The sequence below is a fragment of the Elephas maximus genome, chromosome 19, assembly GCF_024166365.1.
Source record: "Elephas maximus indicus isolate mEleMax1 chromosome 19, mEleMax1 primary haplotype, whole genome shotgun sequence".
NCBI classification, from domain to species: domain Eukaryota; kingdom Metazoa; phylum Chordata; class Mammalia; order Proboscidea; family Elephantidae; genus Elephas; species Elephas maximus.
Genome location: NC_064837.1, coordinates 10,188,570 through 10,208,276, shown reverse-complemented (window position 1 = coordinate 10,208,276; position 19,707 = coordinate 10,188,570). Strand labels below are relative to the sequence as shown.

At 43.9% G+C, this 19,707-nt stretch overlaps 1 protein-coding gene across 1 annotated transcript in view; it reads right to left on the bottom strand.

Moving 5' to 3' along the window:
* LOC126062594 (myosin-13) overlaps window positions 1–17,451 on the bottom strand; it is a 77,648-nt gene extending 60,197 nt beyond the window's left edge. Inside the window, exons 1-10 of the mRNA XM_049860292.1 lie at window positions 17,248–17,451; window positions 14,661–14,804; window positions 14,407–14,563; window positions 11,620–11,647; window positions 11,419–11,530; window positions 10,311–10,403; window positions 6,582–6,645; window positions 6,384–6,482; window positions 6,178–6,281; window positions 2,510–2,648 (exon numbers count right to left, since the gene is read on the bottom strand). Coding sequence (XP_049716249.1) covers window positions 2,510–2,648; window positions 6,178–6,281; window positions 6,384–6,482; window positions 6,582–6,645; window positions 10,311–10,403; window positions 11,419–11,530; window positions 11,620–11,647; window positions 14,407–14,563; window positions 14,661–14,804; window positions 17,248–17,451 — 1,144 coding nt within the window. The remainder of the gene's footprint in view (window positions 1–2,509; window positions 2,649–6,177; window positions 6,282–6,383; window positions 6,483–6,581; window positions 6,646–10,310; window positions 10,404–11,418; window positions 11,531–11,619; window positions 11,648–14,406; window positions 14,564–14,660; window positions 14,805–17,247) is intronic.
* Window positions 17,452–19,707: the final 2,256 nt, after the last annotated feature.

Genomic DNA, 19,707 nt, shown 5'->3' with positions numbered 1-19,707 from the left:
GGGTCTTAAACGCTAGCAAGCAGCCATCTAAGATGCATCAATTGGTCTCAACCCACCTGGATCAAAGGAGAATGAAGAACACCAAGGACACAAGGTGACTATGAGCTCAAGAGACAGAAAGGGCCACATGAACCAGCGACTACATCATCCTGAGACCAGAAGAACTAGATGGTGCCAGGCTACAACCAATGACAGCCATGACAGGGAACACAACAGAGAACCCCTGAGGGAGCAGGAGCGCAGTGGGATGCAGACCCCAAATTCTCATAAGACCAGACTTAATGGTCTGACTGAGGCTAGAGGGACCCTGGTGGTCATGGCCCCCAGGCCTTCTGTTGCTCCAGGACAGGAACCATTCCCGAAGCCAACTCTTCAGACATGGATTGGACTGGACAATGGGTTGGAGAGGGATGCTGGTGAGGAGTGAGCTTCTTGGATCAGGTGGACACTTAAGACTATGTTGGCATCTCCTGCCTGGAGGGGAGATGAGAGGGTAGAGGGGGTTAGAAGCTGGCGAAATAGACACGAAAAGAGAGAGTGGAGGGAGAGAGCAGGCTGTCTCACTAGGGAGTGTGTAGCAAGGTGTATATGGGTTTTTGTGTGAGAGACTGACTTGATTTGTAAACTTTCAATTAAACCACAATAAAAATTATAAAAGAAAAAAAAACTTGCAAGTAGCTATCCAAGTCATAAGAATTGGTCTCTATTTGCCTAGAGCAACAGAGGAAGAAACAGAGTCAGGGATAGGAAGAATATGTGGAATGTGTGGCTAATTGCCCCCATGAACAACTGCCTCCTTTGCCATGAGACCAGGAGAACAGAATGGTGTCTGGCTACCATTACTGAATATTTTGATCAAAGATTCTATAGAAAAATCCTGATCAAAAGGGGGAAAATACAGAGCAGAATTTCAAATCCTCATGGACTCCAGACTTTCTAGAGCCACAGGGGCTAGAGGAACCCCTGAAACCATTGCCCCGAGTTAATCTTTAAACCTTAAACCAAAAATATGCCCTGAAATCTTCTTGAAACCAAACGATAGTCTAGCTTAACCGGTAAAAAATGTCTGCCTTGAGCATTATGCTCTTTTAAGAACTATCTATATAGGATCAAAGTGACAACAGCAACTCAAAAGATTAGAAGGAAACATTAGAGGTCAGTGAGTTTATGCCAATGGGGGAGGAACAACTCAGAAAAGGAGGGTGAGAATGGTTGCACAACTTGAAGAATATAATCATTGTCACTGACTTGTACCCGTAGAAATGGTTGAATTGATATGTTTTGCTGTATATGTTCTCAACAACAACAACAATAACCAAAAAGCTAAACTGGAGGTTTTCTGAGGGAGGATTCTGCCTCTAAACTGTAAACAGACATCCTGACAGAATTTCCCTCTCTACTGATTTGGAAACACACACACACAAAAACAAAAGAAAAGAAAACCAATAAACCAAACCAAAACAAAACACAGTTGCCATCAAGTCGATTCCCTCTCATGGTAATGCCATGTGTATCAGAGTAGAACAGTCCTCCATGGGGTTTTCAGTGGCTGATTTTTTAGAAGTAGATGGCCAAGCCCTTCTTCTGAGGACTTGCCAACCCCCACAATCACATGAGCCAATTCCTCAGAATAAATCTCCATCTATGCACCTATGTATTTGTGTATCTATGTATCTAACTACCTACCTATCTACTAAGGCCCTGACTAAGAAAATGGCCTTAGCCTTTTATGGGGCAGTGATGAGGTTATGTATATTTATCTAGTGTGTAAGTCATGGGTACAGTTCCCCTTTTATCCTCTGAGGGGTCAGTTACACTGCTTGATACATCATGGGGGTGTAACTTAAAGGCAGGGTTAGGTGGAGGAACCACGTTGCCAGCCTTTGACTCAGGTTGCTCAGAGGATGCAGCATGAGAGCGATGACCCCAATGAGCAAACACATGGTGTCAGGGCCTGCTTCTGTCCGGCCCTGCCCACTGCCCTCCTAGAGATGAGGCAGGGTGATGGTGGGCCATCCAGGTAGGAGCTATGGGAGGATGCTGTATTCTCCAGTCCTTGTCCAGGGCAAAGTCCAACAGATGTCAGGAGTGGAAGGGAAAGAGATGGGGGAAGAGAACTTGGTTGCCACCTTACCGAGGGCCTCCTTTGAGACCTGGCTGATAGGAGAGTATCTGGATGTTAATAATAATATGCACGGAGAGAATATTCTTTCATAAAAGCCCACCTTGAAAGCCAGGTAAGCTGATGGTGAATAAACCCATTGCCGTCAGTGATTATTAACTTAAGGGCATGATACTTTGTTCCCAAGGATTCATCAATTCATTCCTTTACAGAATAAATGGACCTTCCCGGTGCATGTACAACAAGCTTTGGACAACCCAGATTCTGTCTATGCCATTTTCAAATAGCAGCTCTTGAGATGAACACAAAGTTTATCTCAGGTAGTCTAGTCCACACATAAACACAGGTGGAGAATTACGAGACAGTCCCCTTCCCAGATGCGGTTACCTTCCGTGCCATCTGGCTCTGCCTGCTCCTCTCGCTGCTTCTGCTTGAACTTCATGTTCCCATAGTGCATCACGGCTCCAGTCAGCTTGTAGATCCCCACTTTCTCCTCTGAACTGAAGCCCAAGATGTCAATGGCATTCTGGGAGGAAAAAAGGAGAGCGTCATGGTAGGACTCAGGGATCCACAGCAGCGTCTTCCTGCCAGAGCCCACCCCCTTTCTTAGAGCTTGTGAGACAGAGTGTGAGCGTGTTTGCTCAAGTTTGTGGGTGTCAGGTGGGGTGTGGTAAATTAGAGGTTAAAGCCATTTGTTTAATTTAGCGTGTTGGTGCGGGTGGGTAGAGACCGTAGTGGGAGAAATGTGAAAATCTGGTTTCTTCGACCAAACAAGAACTTTTTCTAATCCTTTCCCATTGTACTTAGGTCTGGGGACTAATATCTGAGGGAGGCTATTGGGAAGCATTGTGTGATAGTAGTAGACAGAGTTCTCAGATGCAAAATGGTACAGCCTCTGTGAAAACAGTTTGGCAGTTCTTCAAAAAGGTGAGCACAGAACTACCATATGGCCCAGCAATCCCAATCCTGGGTATATACCTAGAAGAAGTAAAAGCGGAATGTAAACAGAAACCCACGCACCAATGTTCATTGTAGCACCATTCACGATAGCTAAAAGTCAGAAACAAACCACTAACAGATGAATGGATGCACAAAATGTGGTTTACCTGTACAATGGGATATTACTTGGCTATAGAGAGCAATGGTGTCCTGATACATGCCACAGCTTGGATGAACCTTGAAAACATTATGCTGAATGAGATACTTCAGTTGAAAAAGGACAAAGATTATATGATCTCATTTATATGAAAATGGCAAATACGTAGAAACCAAAACTTATTAGCAGTTACCACAAATGGGAGGGAGGAGGAAATGGGGGCCTTTGCTGAGAGGGCACTGAGCTGCACACCTTGAAGAATGTAATCAATGTCACTGAATCGTACGTGTAGAAAATGTTGAGCTGGCGTGTGTTTTGTTATATATATTTGTGCCGTAATAGAGAAAAAGAAAGAAATCTCGTGGGTAGTGACTGAGAACTAGCATCCATCGACAGCTTCAGAGTTTGGCATTGAAATCCAGGAATTCCACTGTGGTTAAGAATCAAGAATAATAGAACTGAAAGAGAAGACTATCAAAGATGATACCATAATTTTTCAAACGGGAAAGGAGCAAACATTTACAAAGCACCTTCTATGCTAAGCATTGGGTTAGACACTATGCATGCGTTATCTCATTAAATCCCCACAAGAACCCTATGGGTGTATTCACTGTTCCAAATTACAGGCAAAGAACCGAGGTTCTAAAAGGATGAGTAACCCACCCCAAATCATACAGGCAGGAATGTGATAAACTGCAACTGGAGCTAGCTCTGTGTTACCTCTAAGCCTACAGTAGCTGTTACCTTGGTTCTGTAACCACAGTTAAACACTTGGCTCCTAACCAAATGTTGGCAGTTAAAATGTGCCCAGAGGCGCCTTGGAAGGAAGCCTTGGTGATTGACTTCCAAAAGATCACAGCCATTGAAAACTCTGTGGAGTACAGTTGGACTCTGACACTCATGGCATCACCATGAATCAGAATTGACCTCATGGCAACTTTTTTTTTGGTCCATCTTCTACTATGAAGATTTAAATGTAAAGATTTAAACCCTTCTCTGGAGTATACATATTGATCACGTAGCAGGTTGACCATGTGAGCCTAAACATTGTCCATTGCTGGAGTTTAAACGTATCTGGACAAGTGGGTGAGCTGGTGGCTTACATCAGGTAGCGCAATATTAGCAGGGCGATACAGAGGAGGGAGGAACTCTTGGGGTCATGACCCCTTTGGGGGATGAACTCATGCTAGAAGCAGACCTAGTGCAAAGCTGTAAATGTTGAAGGGGAGGAGGGATTCTGAAGCAATGCCTGGCCATCCCTTGAGCCCAGACCCTACCTCAGGGACCCATAGCTATGCCCTAGGGAGGGTTTGCTGAAGGTTAGAGAAAGCGCTTTTTTACTGAATGCTGAAAAGAACCTGGTGAAAGCACTACTACCTAGGGACCCTCTGGAAGACCATAACCCCTCAGGGGAGAGGGCGTTCCTCTTCTCTTTGGCCATAGACCCTCAACCAGGAGAAGCGGGGTGAGAGAGGAAGAGCTAACGTCAGCGGACATTCAGTGTGTATATTAGGGATATACACATATATGAGTATATATATTTATGTCTATAATATGTAAGTGTGTGTAAATAAGTATGCATGTGATACATACACACGCTCACATATATACTCATGTGTATATCTATATGCACACATGCACATACAAACACACCCCCTCTGAGGGAAAGGGGAGAGTGGAGATGAGTTGCTCAGAGGTGGTGTATTTTGGTTAGAAATGCAGGCTCCAGAGCTGGGCAGATACTCGCTGGCACTTATGAGCTCTGTGTCTGCAGGCAGGTCATGGATTTTTTTTCTAAGACTCAGTTTCCACATTTGGGAAACGGGGACAATAGTGGTATATAGCGAGGCTTACATGGGATAATGCACGCACAGCCGCTTAGCTCAGAGCTCGCATGTGTAAGCGCTCAACGTATTTAGTTATTATTGTTGTCATTATTGTTATTACCCTGCAGATACTCCCAAAGATAAGGCCAGAGACCTGGCAGGTGTGCTAAGGAGCCGGGCACCTACAGGGAGCCTAAGGGAGCAGGTAGGAGGAGGGATGGAGAGGCTGCTTTATGCTTTTCTGTGTTTTCTAAATTTTCTTGAAGAACCATGGGGAGTGATTTTGTAACCTGAAAACTTTTGACAAATGTTTCTTTTTAAACCGTATAAATGCAAAAAGTTATTCTAATTAGCATGCTAGAAAGTAGAACTAAAGGCCTGCTTTGGAGAACTTTCTGTATTTCCTATGTTGGAATCTTCTGTAGTGGAGCTGAGGAGGGTGGAGAGGGGTGGAGTCTGTACTAATGCTCTTGGAGATCTTGGGTCTGACCACTTAGCATCCCTGGGCCTCAGTTTTCTCACTAAGTCACCAAGTGATGCTCAGCTGATGAAGTCAATAACTCCATGCTTTAAAAAAAAAAAAAAATGATAACCAGCAATCTCATTCCGAGGTATAGACCCAAGAAGAAGGGAAAGCAGGAACAGAAACAGAAACCAGCACACCAATGTTCTTTGCAGCACTATTCACAACAGCCAAAAGGTGGAAACAACCTAAATGTCCATCAACAGATGAATGGATACACAAAATGTGTACATACACACAATGGAATATTGCTTCTCCTTAAAGAGAAATGATGTCCTGATACATGCCACAGCATGGATGAACCTTGAAAACATCATGCTGAGTGAAATAAGTCAGTCACAAAAAGACAAATACCCTATGACCTGACTTACATGAAACCAAAGCTTAGGGTTACCAGGAGTGATAGGGAGGGGAAAAGGGGAGCTTTTGTTTGGGGGGGCGCTGAGTTTGTGTTAATGGTGGGGGAATAATTAGGAAAAAGGGGTAGGGCTTACACAACATGAAGAATGGAATCAAGGTCATTGAATTACGCATGTAGAAACTGTCGAATTGTCAATTGTTTTCTTATGTGTATTTGTACCAAAAGACAAATATACAAACAAAAACTTACATCAGTGGCCAACAGTTCCTCACTGTCATCAATGCTGGCTACAGTGACCTCTCCTTGACTTATGAAGGGAAAGTCAAAGGGGTTGGTGGAAATCAGCAGTAGGTCTGAAACACAAAGATCCCATTAGCATCTTACAAACAACTAACTCTGGCATATTTCCCAACGACACCATCTTGGAAGATATAAACAATATCCCAAGTGCTTACCAATTAGTTCTGGCTTCTTGTTTGACATGATCTGGTAAAAAATATGATAGCTTCTCTCGCTGGTTAACTGAAATGTCACTCTGGATTTTTCTAAGAGATCTAAGGTGCCCAAAAAAAAAAAAAAAAAAAAAAATGTGTGTGCCAGGTCCCAGGAGAAGTCTCTGAGGTAAAATAGAAGATTCAGATGTCTGGACTTACAGGTCTCAATGTCTGCGGATGCCAGCTTTCCCGTGGCTCCGAAATGAATCCGAATGAACTTCCCCTGTTCAACAGCAAGTTGGTAAACACCACAGTTATTTGATTTATATAGTTCTGTGGCAGGTCTCTGTCAGGTACTACCACAGATGGGTGGGACGCGTAGAGTCAGGAGGTAGTGATGCCTCTGAGAAGACATTCTTGACTACCCTCTCAGGAAGAGTGAGGACTTCCCTCCTCTCTTTCCGCCTGGAACTCAGGGTCTCCAAGCCAAGGCAGTCAAGACTCAAGCAGCTCTCTCCAGAGCACCTGGCCCTGGTCTAACAGCTCAGGGAAGGTCCCAAGGTCCTTCTCCAACCCTCTGCTTGGGCCACCTCACTCTTGACTGTCTCCTTGGTTTTAATTCTGCTTTCTTTTGCCTGGACTCTCAAGGTTTTCATACAACCTTTTAATTGATAACCTGTTTGGATTGTCTGTCTGACATCCATTTTTGCCTCTGGAAGCTAGTTCTGGGATTTTTCATCTCAGTTTCACATACTGCTGTCTACAGGCAAATCTAGCTCTCAGGCTCCCAAGAGATGCACTCTGGGCCTGGGTTTCCTCTTTTTGGGGGAAGGAGAGCTGAAATTATAAACAAATGTATAATCATACATACGTATATATATATATCATATATATGTGTATATCTATACAGACGGAAACCCTGGTGGCGTAGTGGTTAAGTGCTACAGCTGCTAACCAAAGGGTTGGCAGTTCGAATCCGCCAGGTGCTCCTTGGAAACTCTATGGGGCAGTTCTACTCTGTCCTATAGGGTCGCTATGAGTCAGCATCGACTCGACGGCACTGGGTTTGTTTTTTTTATTTTTGTCCATACACACACATAGTTTCACTCTCCGTCCCCCCAAAAGGGAAACACACACATATGCACTACTCACATTACCTGCTTAGCTGATTTTGTACCAAACTGTGAGAAAATTTGAGGGCAAAGCTATTGCCTTGCTTGTTAACCCACAGAGCCTGGAATGTAGTAGGTACTCAAATTAATGTTTGCTTAATGAAACCTAATAAAGGAGTTAGTGAAGGATCAGTGGAGGTACATGTGAATCGTGAATGTCACATCTTCAGTATTTTTAGCTGCTTAATGGCAGCTCATGGAAATTGTCCTCAACTTGCAAATGTCTGGAGGGTAGATTGTTTTGTTGTTAGGTACGGTAGAGTTGGTTCCGGCTTATAACGACCCTATGTACAACAGAACGAAACAGTGCCCGGTCCTGTGCCATCTTCACAATCGTTATGTTTGAGCCCATCGTTCCAGCCACTGTGTCAATCCATCTTGTTGAAGGTCTTCCTCTTTTCCGCTGACCCTGTACTTTACCAAGCATGATGTCCTCCAGGGACTGGTCCCTCCTGATAACATGTCCAAGGTACATAAGATGAAGTCTCGCCAACCTTGCTTGTAAGGACCATTCTGGCTGCACTTCTTCCAAGACAGATTTGTTTGTTTTTCTGGCAGTCCATGGTATATTCAATATTCTTCACCAACACTATAATTCAAAGGCATCAATTCTTTAATCTTCCTTGTTTTTGTTGTCCAGCTTTCACATGCATATGAGGTGACTGGAAATACCTTGGCTTGGGTCAGGTGCACCTAGTCCCCAAAGTAACATCTTTGTTTTTTAACACTTTAAAGAGGTCTTTTGCAGCTGATTTGCCCAATGCAATACATCGTTTGATTTCTTGACTGCTGCTTCCATGGGTGTTGACTGTGGATCCAAGTAAAATGAAATCCTTGACAACTTCAAAATCTTCTCCATTTATCATGATGTTGCTCACTGGTTCAGTTGTGAGGATTTTTGTTTTCTTTATGTTGAGATGCAATCCATACTGAAGGCTGTAGTCTTTGATCTTCCTTAGTAGGTGCTTCAAGTTCTCTTCATATTCAGCGAGTAAGGTTGTGTCATCTGCATATCACAGGTTGTTAATGAGTCTTTCTCCAATCCTGATGCTACATTCTTCTTCATATAGTCTAGCTTCTGGGATTATTTGCTCAGCATACAAATTAAATAAGTACGGTGAAAGGATACAACTCTGATGCACAGCTTTCCCGATTTTAAACCATGTAGCACCCCCTTGTTCTGTTCGAACGACTGCCTCTTGATGTGTACATGGGTTCCACATGAGCACAATTAAGAAGTGACATGACTCAAGATGAGAAGAAACAGCCACAAATATCCATTAGTAATTGAAACATGGAATGTATGAAATACCAATCTAGGAAAATTGAAAGTTGTCAAAAATGAAATGGAATGCGTGAAGATCGATATCCTTGGCATGAGTGAGCTGAATGAACTGGCGTTGGCCACTTTGAATGAGACAACCCTAAGGTCTACTGTGCCAAGAATGACAGATTGAAGAGGAACAGCCTCACATTTCATGGTCAAAAAGAGCACTTCAAGGTGTATCTTGGAGTACTACGCTGTCAGTGGTAGGATAATATCCATATGCCTACAAGGAAGGCCAGTTAATAAGACTATTATTCAAATTTATGCACCAACCACTAATGCCAAAGATGAAGAAACTGAAGATTTTTACCAGTTTCTGCAGTCTGAAATTGATCAAATTTGCAATCAAGGTGCATTAATAATTACTGGAGGGTATAAGCTGGATAGAATGACAGAATGATTGTGAATCCCAAATCAGGGCCAAGAGGAAGGCCTGTGAACAGGGGAGAGTGGTAACAGGGAGTGTCTGAAGAAATTGTCCTCTACTTTAAACTGATGCCCCATTAGCACAATAAAGAACTTGGTCCAAGTAGGGGTAACATATCTCTGCTGTGTAACATGTGCCCACATCCCCCATAAGGAGAGGGATTTAGTTGTGCACCCAGGTAGACAGGTGTGTGAGGGGATAAAGGGCATGTCCAGAGAAAGAAAGAAAGGCCAGGGCTCATTGTGGGAGTCTTTGTTGGGTTCATCTACTTTCTCATCACTAATCCTTTTAACCTTGTCGGATAACAATATGAAGTGAGTTTGAGATTATCCAGCTACTGAGATGTGTGACGTTCTGATGCACTTTTGCAACTGTAGGCATAAGAGAAGACTTCACCTCTGGGTAATTCCTCCACTGATCAGTGAAATTAAGGATGGGGATGAGGTTCATTTATTTGACAGTGGGGAAGTAAAGCCGTCTTTGGTCGAGCTGATCCTAAATGAAATGTCGAAGAATGAATCATATCCTTCAATATCTTCACTATCCTCCTATTACCAATTCGTTGAGTCTTTCTCCTGCTTGCACAAGGCTTTCTCCTGACTTAGAGGAGGTCAGATCTGCTAACTAATTCACACTAAGTTTTCTGTGGCTACTAGGTCAATACACATTGCCCAATGGACATTTGCATTTTAAAATGTTTTTGCATAGAAAGACTCATTTTAGCATAAAGAAATTATCCTCTAATTGTGAGAGTTCAAGCCCTATGACTTCTGGATATTGTGAGGTAACACTGACTAACCAAGGAAGGAGAACTCAATTCTCCTGTCTTCCAGGAACAAGCCAGCATGTTCTTCAAAGCGTATCAGAATATCCCAGTTGGGTAGATTGATCTGAATCACTACAGGGGCAGGAAAAGGCCCAGCATTTTATAGTTTATTTGGCAATTTTTCATATACAGCAGTTGAGGAGAAGGTGTGGTTATTGGGAAGGGGTGGGTAATTCAATATTGGATGGGGTCTTACAAATCTGGAAGAGTTGTCATTCCTCACGGTCTTGGCATTTCCAAAGGCCTCCAGAAGGGGGTTGGCCTGGATGATCTGATCCTCCAAGGTTCCCTAATAACAAACAAGAAGAGGAAAAAGAGGACTTTGGACTGTCTTACTTGTCTGGAATAGCCCCCTGGTGACTCAGGTTGTGTGTGCTCTGGGCAGGTCCAGGGAGAGAAGTTGACCAGCCCAACCTGGTGGCCAATGCAGGCATGTCGAGGTACTCACATCCCCCCCATCGCCACCCCAAAGAGTCTTCAAAGTTCCACCCTAGTGAAGGTCTTACTGATCCAGGGTTGAAGTGACTTTTGGCCAGGCCAGATTCTGAACTGGAACATCGCCCTTCCATCTCAATTTCCCTTTCTTCTCTGATAATATTTCATTATAAGAAATGGATTTTTAGAACTTATACCTCTGTGAATGTGTGTATCATGACCTGTCTAATATTACAGAAATTTGTATTCAGAAGTACAAATAGAATATCAGCAACGAAAGTGACTCAAGAAATCATATGATAGAAACGGTGGTTCTTGAATTTTTTTTTAAGTAGCAAAAGGTATTTCGTGAGAAATATTACTCAGAAGTCTGCTATTGAAAGCGAGTCTCTCACCCTCAGCCCATCCTCCTGGCTCCAAAGCATTTGGAAACTACTGGTGAACTCAGTGGTTCTCAAAATGTGGTTCCTGAACCTGCAGCTTGAACATCATGAACTTATTGGAAGTACAAACAAGCAGGTCTCACATTAGACCTACTCGATCAGAAACTCTGGGTGTCTCTGTTGCTACAATGTCCTCCAGGTGATTCTGATGCACGCTCCAGCTTGAGAACCACTGGCTTAACGCATTCCTTCTCCAGAGGCAGATGTGGAGCTGGTCAAGGTCACACACCGATTACTGATGGAGCTGCTATTAGAACTTGAGTCTGCTAGGTGGAAATGCCTCTTGCCTTACCCATGAACACCTACGGCGCAAAATCTTGTGTTGTGCACCCCTGCTGAGGATAATGCCTTACATACACTTGGTGCTCACCCAGCATTTAAGGTACGATTATTCCAACAAGTCTCTGGGTTCATGGACCTGCTCACCTGCATTTTGCCCATCTGTGGCTCCTTCTTCTTGTCTCCAGGAACTGCAATTGTGGCAAAGTACTGGATGACACGCTTGGTGTTCACCGTCTTCCCAGCCCCGGACTCTCCGCTGTTGATTTTAAGATAAATGGGACAAAGGAGAGTAGAAAGGACTCCACTGGCTTCCAAGTCATTGGAATGCAAACTTGGATTACTCACGTGATAAGGATGGACTGGTTGTCCCGATCTAGAACCACAGAGAGAAACAAAACAAAACATACAACAATATAAAAACAGGGCAACATTAAATCAAACCAAAAGCCAAACCTGCTGCCATTAAGTATTCCGACTGATGGCAACCCCGTGTGTTACAGAGTGAAACCGCTTAATAGGGTTTTCTTGGCTGTAAACTTTATGGAAGAAGATTGGCAGGCCTTTCTTCTGTGGCGCTACTGGGTGGGTTAGAACCATCAACTTTGCAGTTAGTAGTTTAGCGCAAACTGTTTCCCCCACCCAGGAACCTTGGGACAATATTGGCGGTGGTTAAAAAGAATCCAAAAAGAAGCAGAGAACAATGGCTGTAGCTCTGGCTTTGTCATTATCTAGCAGTGTGATGTGGGCTTGTCCAATCTGTTTTGGGAAGAAAGGCCTGGTAATCTACTTTGGAAAATCAGTCCGTGAAAACCCTGTGGATCACAGTGGTCAGATCATCAGCCAATCATGGGGATGGCACAGGACCACGCAGGGTTGCATCCTGTCGTGCGTAGGGTCATCATGAGTTAGGGGCCAACTCAGCTAACAATAACAACAACAAGAACAATCTTCTTTGGGACAATTCGTACAGATTCCCGAAGTGTGGGACGTGCAACATAAGCAGCTTGAGAGGTGAGCTTTGAAACCTACAAGCGTGAAAGGTATTTGTGTTAATAGATCTTTAGCTTCTTGTTGTCACTTTCTCATCTTGTTATCTATTTCTTTGTAAAAAAAACAGCAAAAAAAGAGTAAGCCTCAGGCTCAGAGCTTGTGGTAAGTAACAGCTTCTAATTAGAATTTGTGGACACGACTTGTTTGCCATTAGGTTTTTTCTTTTCTGTCATCATCTATTTGTGAAAAGTGACACTGGTTTTCTGTTTGCAATCATGATATTCATCTTCCCCCTAAACTGATATAACTTCAGTCAATTTAAAGTGAAATATACAGAAATGCCAAGGATTGTGAATGTCATTTAATAACCAAAAACCAAACCCATTGCTGTTGAGTCAATTCTGACTCATAGAGGCCCTATAGGACAGAGTAGAACTGCCCCATGGGGTTTCCAAGGAGCGGCTGGTGGATTCAAACTGCCAACATTTTGGTTAGCAGCCAAGTTCTTAACTGCTGCACCACCAGGGCTCCGGATGTCATATAGGAATGACTGAAGTTTGGGTAACATGGTACTAGATGATTTTTAATCACTTTAAGATCTCATATGTTTGCTTCTACTTCTTGTATCTGTGCTAAGTCAAGTCACATGAAAGTTGGACAGACAGAAATGTTATTAAGCACAACGGCGTGGCAGTATTGCACATCTCTACTTCCTTTGTCATCCTGGAAATTTAGAGAGGAGAAAGGGGAGCCTGACATTGGATAAGCAGGCAGGTGAAAGGACAATGCTATACAGTAGTCCCCCTTATCCACAGGGGATATGCCTCAAGACCCCCAGTGGATGCCTGAAACCGTGGAGAGTACCAAACCCTATATGTACTATGTTTTTTCCTATACATACATACTTATGCTAAAGTGTAGCACTTACCATGCGCTGTGGCTGTAACTTTTCTGGTCTGAGGTGATAACAAAGCTAGCGTAGATTTCTTTTTCCTTCTTCACAATTTCACAGATAGAAGATTCGTTCTTACTATAGATCTTAGCAACCTCAGCATATGATTTTTTTTCTTTCCTTACTGAGAACCTTTTCACTTAAAGAAAGCACTTTACAGCTTCTCTTTGGCATATCCGAATTGCCAGCATCACTACTCTTGTGCTCCGGGCCCACTATTAGGTAAAATAAGGATTCCTTGAACATAAGCATTCCTTGAACATAAGCATTGCCATATTGCTACAGCTGATCTGATGACTTAGAAGGCTACTAAGTGACTAGTAGGTGGGTAACGTATACAGCGTGGATATACCGGACAAAGCAAAGATTCACGTCCTGGGCAGAACTGAGAGGAGTGGCTTGAGATCTCCTCATGGTATTCAGAATGGCATGAAATTTAAAACGTATGAATTGCTTATTCTGGAATTTTCCATTTAATATTTTTGGACTGTGGTTGACCGTGGATAACTGAAACCATGGGAAGTGAAACCACAGATAGTGACACAGTGGATGACAAGAGACTACTGTACCTATTTCTCCAACTTTGCATTTCACAAGTGGCTACTAATATAGTCGCTCTTCCAAGCATGCCCATATTACAGGGTTCCTTGGGACATCTTGTGTTCCCAACCCCCCCCAAAAAGGGTGTTCTTAGTGTGGGTACAGCATGATCACTAGCCTGAGTATGCACTATAGCTGGCAAGGGACAATAGTGCACCCCTGGCTTTCCATCGTAAAATTACCTGAATCTCCTAAGTTTGCCTTGATCATTTTATCCTTGAGATGACCGAGGCCTGTTGTTAGCTGCTGTCAAATTGGCCCCCAACTCATGGCGACCCCATGCACAGCGGAATGAAATGCCGCCCGGTCCTGTGCCATCCCCATCATTGGCTGCAGGTCAGAACACTGTGATCAGTAGGGTTTTCACGGGGTGATTTTTGGAAGGAGATCACCAGGCCTTTCTTCCTAGTCCATCGTAGTCTGGAAGCTCTGCTGAAACCTGCTCAGCATCATAGCAACACGCAAGCCTCCACTGACAGATGGGTGGTGGTCGCGCTTGAGCTGCGTTGGCCGGGAATTGAACTTGGGTTATGGAGTTGAGTAACTAACTAAAAGCTACTTCCAAAATATGGGTTGCAGAGATCACTCACCAGTCAGCATAAACTGATAGGCGTTGTCGGAGATGGAGAAGATGTGGGGAGGGGCCTCCTGGCGCTTCTTGCCTCGATAGGCCATCACCACCTCGGGGTTGTACACCGGCAGCCACTTGTAGGGGTTAACGGTGACACAGAAGAGGCCTGAGTAGGTCTGTGGGAAGCAAGAACCAGGGAAGAAGATGGTCTATTCCCAACCAGACAGTTGGAATGAAGGGCTTGTCCCCCAGGGGCTTGGGAGGTTGGCTCACGTAGATCATCCAGGCTGCGTAGCGCTCTTTGAGGTTGTACAGCACAGCGGGCTCATGCAGGTGAGTCATCATGGCCATGTCCTCGATCTTATCAAATTTGGGAGGGTTCATGGGGAACACCTGGGCAGTGTTCAGAGTGATTGTCTGGGTGATGAGAAGAAAAATAAGTGATGAATGAGAGAGCCGATGACCTGCTCTCTGCTTTACTGGTGGATGAAAGCAGTGAGGTATTGCGGTGCCATTACCCCATTCTATGGATATTTATGGATAATTTAGTGGATCATTCCCATGCCCAGAGATGATCCATAAATAACCGTCCTTGATTAATACAATCCTGGTCAAATTACAAATGCAAATGGTTAACATGCTCAACTGCTAACTTAAAGATTGTTTCAGTTCACCCAGAGGTGCCTCAGAAGGGTCTGGTGATCTACTTCTGAGAAATCAGCCTTTAAAAACCCTACGGAGCACGGTTCTACTCTGACGCACTTGAGGTCACCGTGAGTCGGAGTCAGCTCCATCGTACCTGGTTGGTCACCCTGCATGATCAGCTCTGATCTAATGCCTCCCCGTCAGTGTGCCATGTATATGGTAGGAGTGGGCTCCAGGTGTGCAGAGCTACAGAGACCTTCAACATACAGGTTAGTCAGGTGAGGCTTAGGGTGGCGTTAAGGATTGATGCCCCAAAATACGTGTTGAATTCTTGGCCCTTGTACCTGTGAAGGTGATTCTATTTGGAAGTAGGGTTTTTCTTTTGTTGTGTTAATGACGTATATCAGAGTAAACTGAAAAACCAGACCCATTGCCATCGAGTTGATTCTGACTATAGGACAGAGTAGAACTGCCTCATAGAGTTTCCAAGGAGTGCCTAGTGGATTCGAACTGCCAGCCTTTTGATTAGCAGCTATAGCACTTAACCACTATGCCGCCAGGGTTTCCATATCAGAGTAGGATATTGAACCTTATCACGTCTGAGTTTACAACAAGCAGAATAGACAAAAAGACACTCACAGGGGGAAGACAGGTGTCATGTGAAAATCATCTATAAGCCAAGGAACACCAAAGAATGCCAAGGAACCAAGAAATACCCAAGATTACCAACAAAGAAGGAATTGACACGACCGAGATCCTGATTTGAACTTTTAGCCTGCAGAGCTGTGAGAAAATAAATCTATGTTCTTTAAAGCCACCCACTTGTGATGTCTGTTATAGCAGCACTAGGAAACTAAGGCAGGTAGCCAAGGCCAAGGCAGGTCGGCTCTGTTTTTACCTCATTTGTTGTGCCGAGCTGAGACAAAGGTTGGAAGGTTGTAAAGACCAGTGTGTCCTGGGCATTTCCATCTCCATACCTCCACCCACATGGGTCCCTTTCTCTGGAGTGTCTTCACTGAAATTATGTCCAGAAACCTTCAAAGCTCAGCTCAAGTGCTACCACTTCCATGGCCCATGCTCTCTCTCCCCTGTTTCTTCAAGGCTCCCTCAAGTCTTTGTACCTCTGCTCTAATAGCTAAAACAGTTGGGCTAGTATCCTGGTCCATGGCTGAATAACATCTGGTTCTGTTACTTACTCTCTGTCTTTTCTGCTTTTTCCTCCCCCATTCAAGCATTCATGAGGCTCTGTACTCCATTACTCAGTAAAGGTGGAAAACAGGGCAGGACATAGAAAGAACCTGTTTTTCAAAAGCCTAAGTCTGAGAAGAGCTTTGAGGGTTTTACAGGGGAGGTAAAAGGCAGGGGCTTTGTTGGTATAGGCCAGATCTCTTGGGGGCCGGGTGGGAAGATGCCTTTCTGTCCCCCCACCCTAGGCTAGAGAGAAACATCCAAGGTAGCAAAAGGGTAGACAGAAAGTCTGCATATCCTAAAGCTTTGGGAACAGGGTCTGGTTTTCTAGTAGACCCTCCAGGGAGGCAGGGAGACCAAAAACAATGTAGCACTCTGTAAATTCTGAAAATGTGGCACAACCCTATGTCCCAGGAATCACTGAAGAAAAAAAAAATTCTCAGTCAGTGAAAAGGGGCTGGAATCAGAGGTCAAGTTCAATTTTAAAAGATGAAAGATCTGTGTCATATGCCTGAGTTTGTGAACTGCGATTCGTACCTGCCATATGTGTCTTAATTGCTACATGAGATGGTAAACTTTGCGGGGGAAGACGCTTAGCTTTCCTTATGTTTGCAAAGTGACCAACTCTGTGACCTAGACATGGCGAGTGTCCAACAGTTATTCAGTTGAGCAGTCTACTGCAGTTCTAGACATTAAATGATGCAGTGCCTCCAGGACTTCCTTGGTAAGACCAGAAAGCAATCAGCATCGATTTCTTCTTTAAGTAGCCCAACCTCTTCCATCCTCACCTTCTCCTTTCCTCCAAAAAAAAAACACCACAAAAACCCTCAAAGCCCAAGTCCTCAGAGAAGGAACGAGCCAGAGCAAAGGCGTGTGCGGTAGCCCCTTTCACCAGCTAACTCACCTTGGAATAAGTAAACACAAGTTTGGTTTTATCTTCAGGTTTCTGTTGACCAGCATGCAATTTCTAATATCCCACCCAAAGGGAAATGAGAACATCTGTAGCATCAAAGACATCAACACTTACCCGGTCATCGAGGGTCTTGACTGTGACTTTGTCATTCTCCCTGTTCTGGATCATACCTTTCACGTACACTTCCTTATCATCCACTGCGAAGCAGGCCTTCTTAGAATCAAACGGGCGGTTCTGAGCCTCAGTTCGCTCCTTCTCTGGTTTCCGGAGGTAGGGAGCTGCTTCTCCAAAAACAGCCATCTCTGAGTCAGAGCTCATGACTGCAGGGGGAGGCTGGGAACACCAGGGTGAACTGCTGAGCCTGTGCCTGGGTGACTCCTCCTGAGGCTGAAGGGCCCCGACCCCGTTATTTCCACTCAGACAGGGAGCCAGACTCAAAGGCTCCCAGGGTTAACTCTTCCCTGAGGGATCCAGGGCAGGCGGAGGGGCTCTGAGTGGGCAAGTAGGAGTGTACTAATGGGGATACTTTACTAGAAAAGGGGGGGGGCTGTTATTCCTACTGAGTCCCTGGGTGGCTAATGCTCTCGGCTGCTAACTGAAAGGTTGTAGGTTAGAGTCTACCCAGAGGTGCCTCAGAAGAAAGGCCTGGAGACCTTCTTCTAAAAAATTAGCCATGGAGAACCCTTTGGAGCACAGTTCTACTCTGACACACGTGAGGTCACCATGAGTTGGAATTGATTTAACGGCAATTGTTTTTTTTATTATTTCTACAGAAAGAGAAAGAAGCATCTGCTTCCATCTGGGTCTTATTTAGCTAAGTTGCGTTTAAGTTTTATTTTGGTCAATGGCTCTGTTGAACAGTCTGTGGGTCTGTGGCTAAGTTTCCATAGAAAGAGACTGGAATCCAGTATAGCACCCACAAAGAAGGCTCCCGGCCTGTGATCACCAAGCTCGTTTAACTCTCTTCTGTCATTACCCGGGAGTGAAGGAGATGAATCCAATCCTGCTTTCCTCTTTGATTTCTCTGAGGGTAGCCCTAGCATCACGACTTAAGTAGATAGCGGTACTCAAACGCGTGGCCTCCGAACCTCACACCCTTCAAAATTGTTGAGACCCCGATGACTTTGTTTATTTTGGTCTTATCTATTGGTATTTATCATATTAGAAATTAAGACTGAGGAAACCTAAAAATATGTATTAATTCATTTCAAATAACTATTAAATCCACTCCACGTTAGTATGCACAACATATCTTTTATGAAAAATGACTGTATTTTTCACATAAAAATTGAGTGAGACGTGTGGCATTGTTTTTCATTGTAGAAAATCTCTTTCATGTCTGGCTTAGTAGAAGAAAACTGGATTCTCATATCTGCTTCTGTATTCAATCCATTGCTATATGTTATTTTGGTTCAAGTAAAAGTAGAAAGCCTGGCTTTTCACAGTTGTGTAATTTGGAAAAGGAAAGAGTATTTTAATAGCCTTTTCAAATAACCGTGGATAGCCTCCTTTGATGCTGTACCAAAACTTGACAAGTGGTAGCTTCTTAAAAGCTAGTTGTGACGTGGCATCTCATACCAACAACGTACTCTTTAACGTTGCAATCCGTGGGTCTGTCCTGCACTTTGATTGGCTCTTTTATCCATGTATGAACATCATACACTGGTCGTTTAGAAAATATTTGTTCACTGAGTCATTCAAAACTTCAAATGATGACACTTTTTACCATACATACAATAGAAAAAAGATCGCATTCATTTCTACCAGCACTGATCTCATCAAAAAATTCCTTAAATATTAGGAACCTGTCAAGCTTATGGTGGCAAATACGAGTCTTCAGAAATTCTCATTTTTACTGTTAACCTCAAATTTGTCATTACTCACAAATACCGTCAGCTGTTTTACTTGAAGCGACGAACAGAGTTTGCTCCTTTTCAAGAACGTGTCTGCCGAATAGCCAAGTCTAAATAACTATAGTTTTTCTGTTAGTCATCCTTTCAAGCCAGAACGGTGCTGCCTGAATAGAACACCTAGTTCAGCTTGGCGCTCAGACAACCACACGGGGGCTTTTCCTGGAGACATCCATCAAACTTTGGTATGCGGCTTTTGGTGTACAACAGGAGTGCTTTGTGAGGACTTCCGTTGCAGCACATAGAACATTAAAAAGATGTTGTAGAGATTTAATAAAGCTACTGTTTTTTTTACTGCAGTGGATTTTAAGTCATCCTTAAGTAAAACTGGGTTTTAAATTTTTTTCATTTAACTTTACTTTTTATTAGCGTGGGTGTACGGCGGTAAAGAATACAGTGACCACTAGAACAGTTAAAGAAGCCCTGGTGGGTACAGCAGTTAAGGCTTGGCTATTAATCAATAGGTCAGCGGTTTGAGCCCACCAGCCACTCTGAGGGAGAAAGACGTAACAGTTTCCTTTGGTAAAGATTACGGCCTCACAAACCCTATGGGGCCGGTCTCCTCTGACCTATAGGATCGCTATGAGTTGGAATCGACTTGATGGCAACAGTGGTTTACTAGTACAGTTGGGCACCATGCCTCGGTTTGTGATAGGTGCCAGCG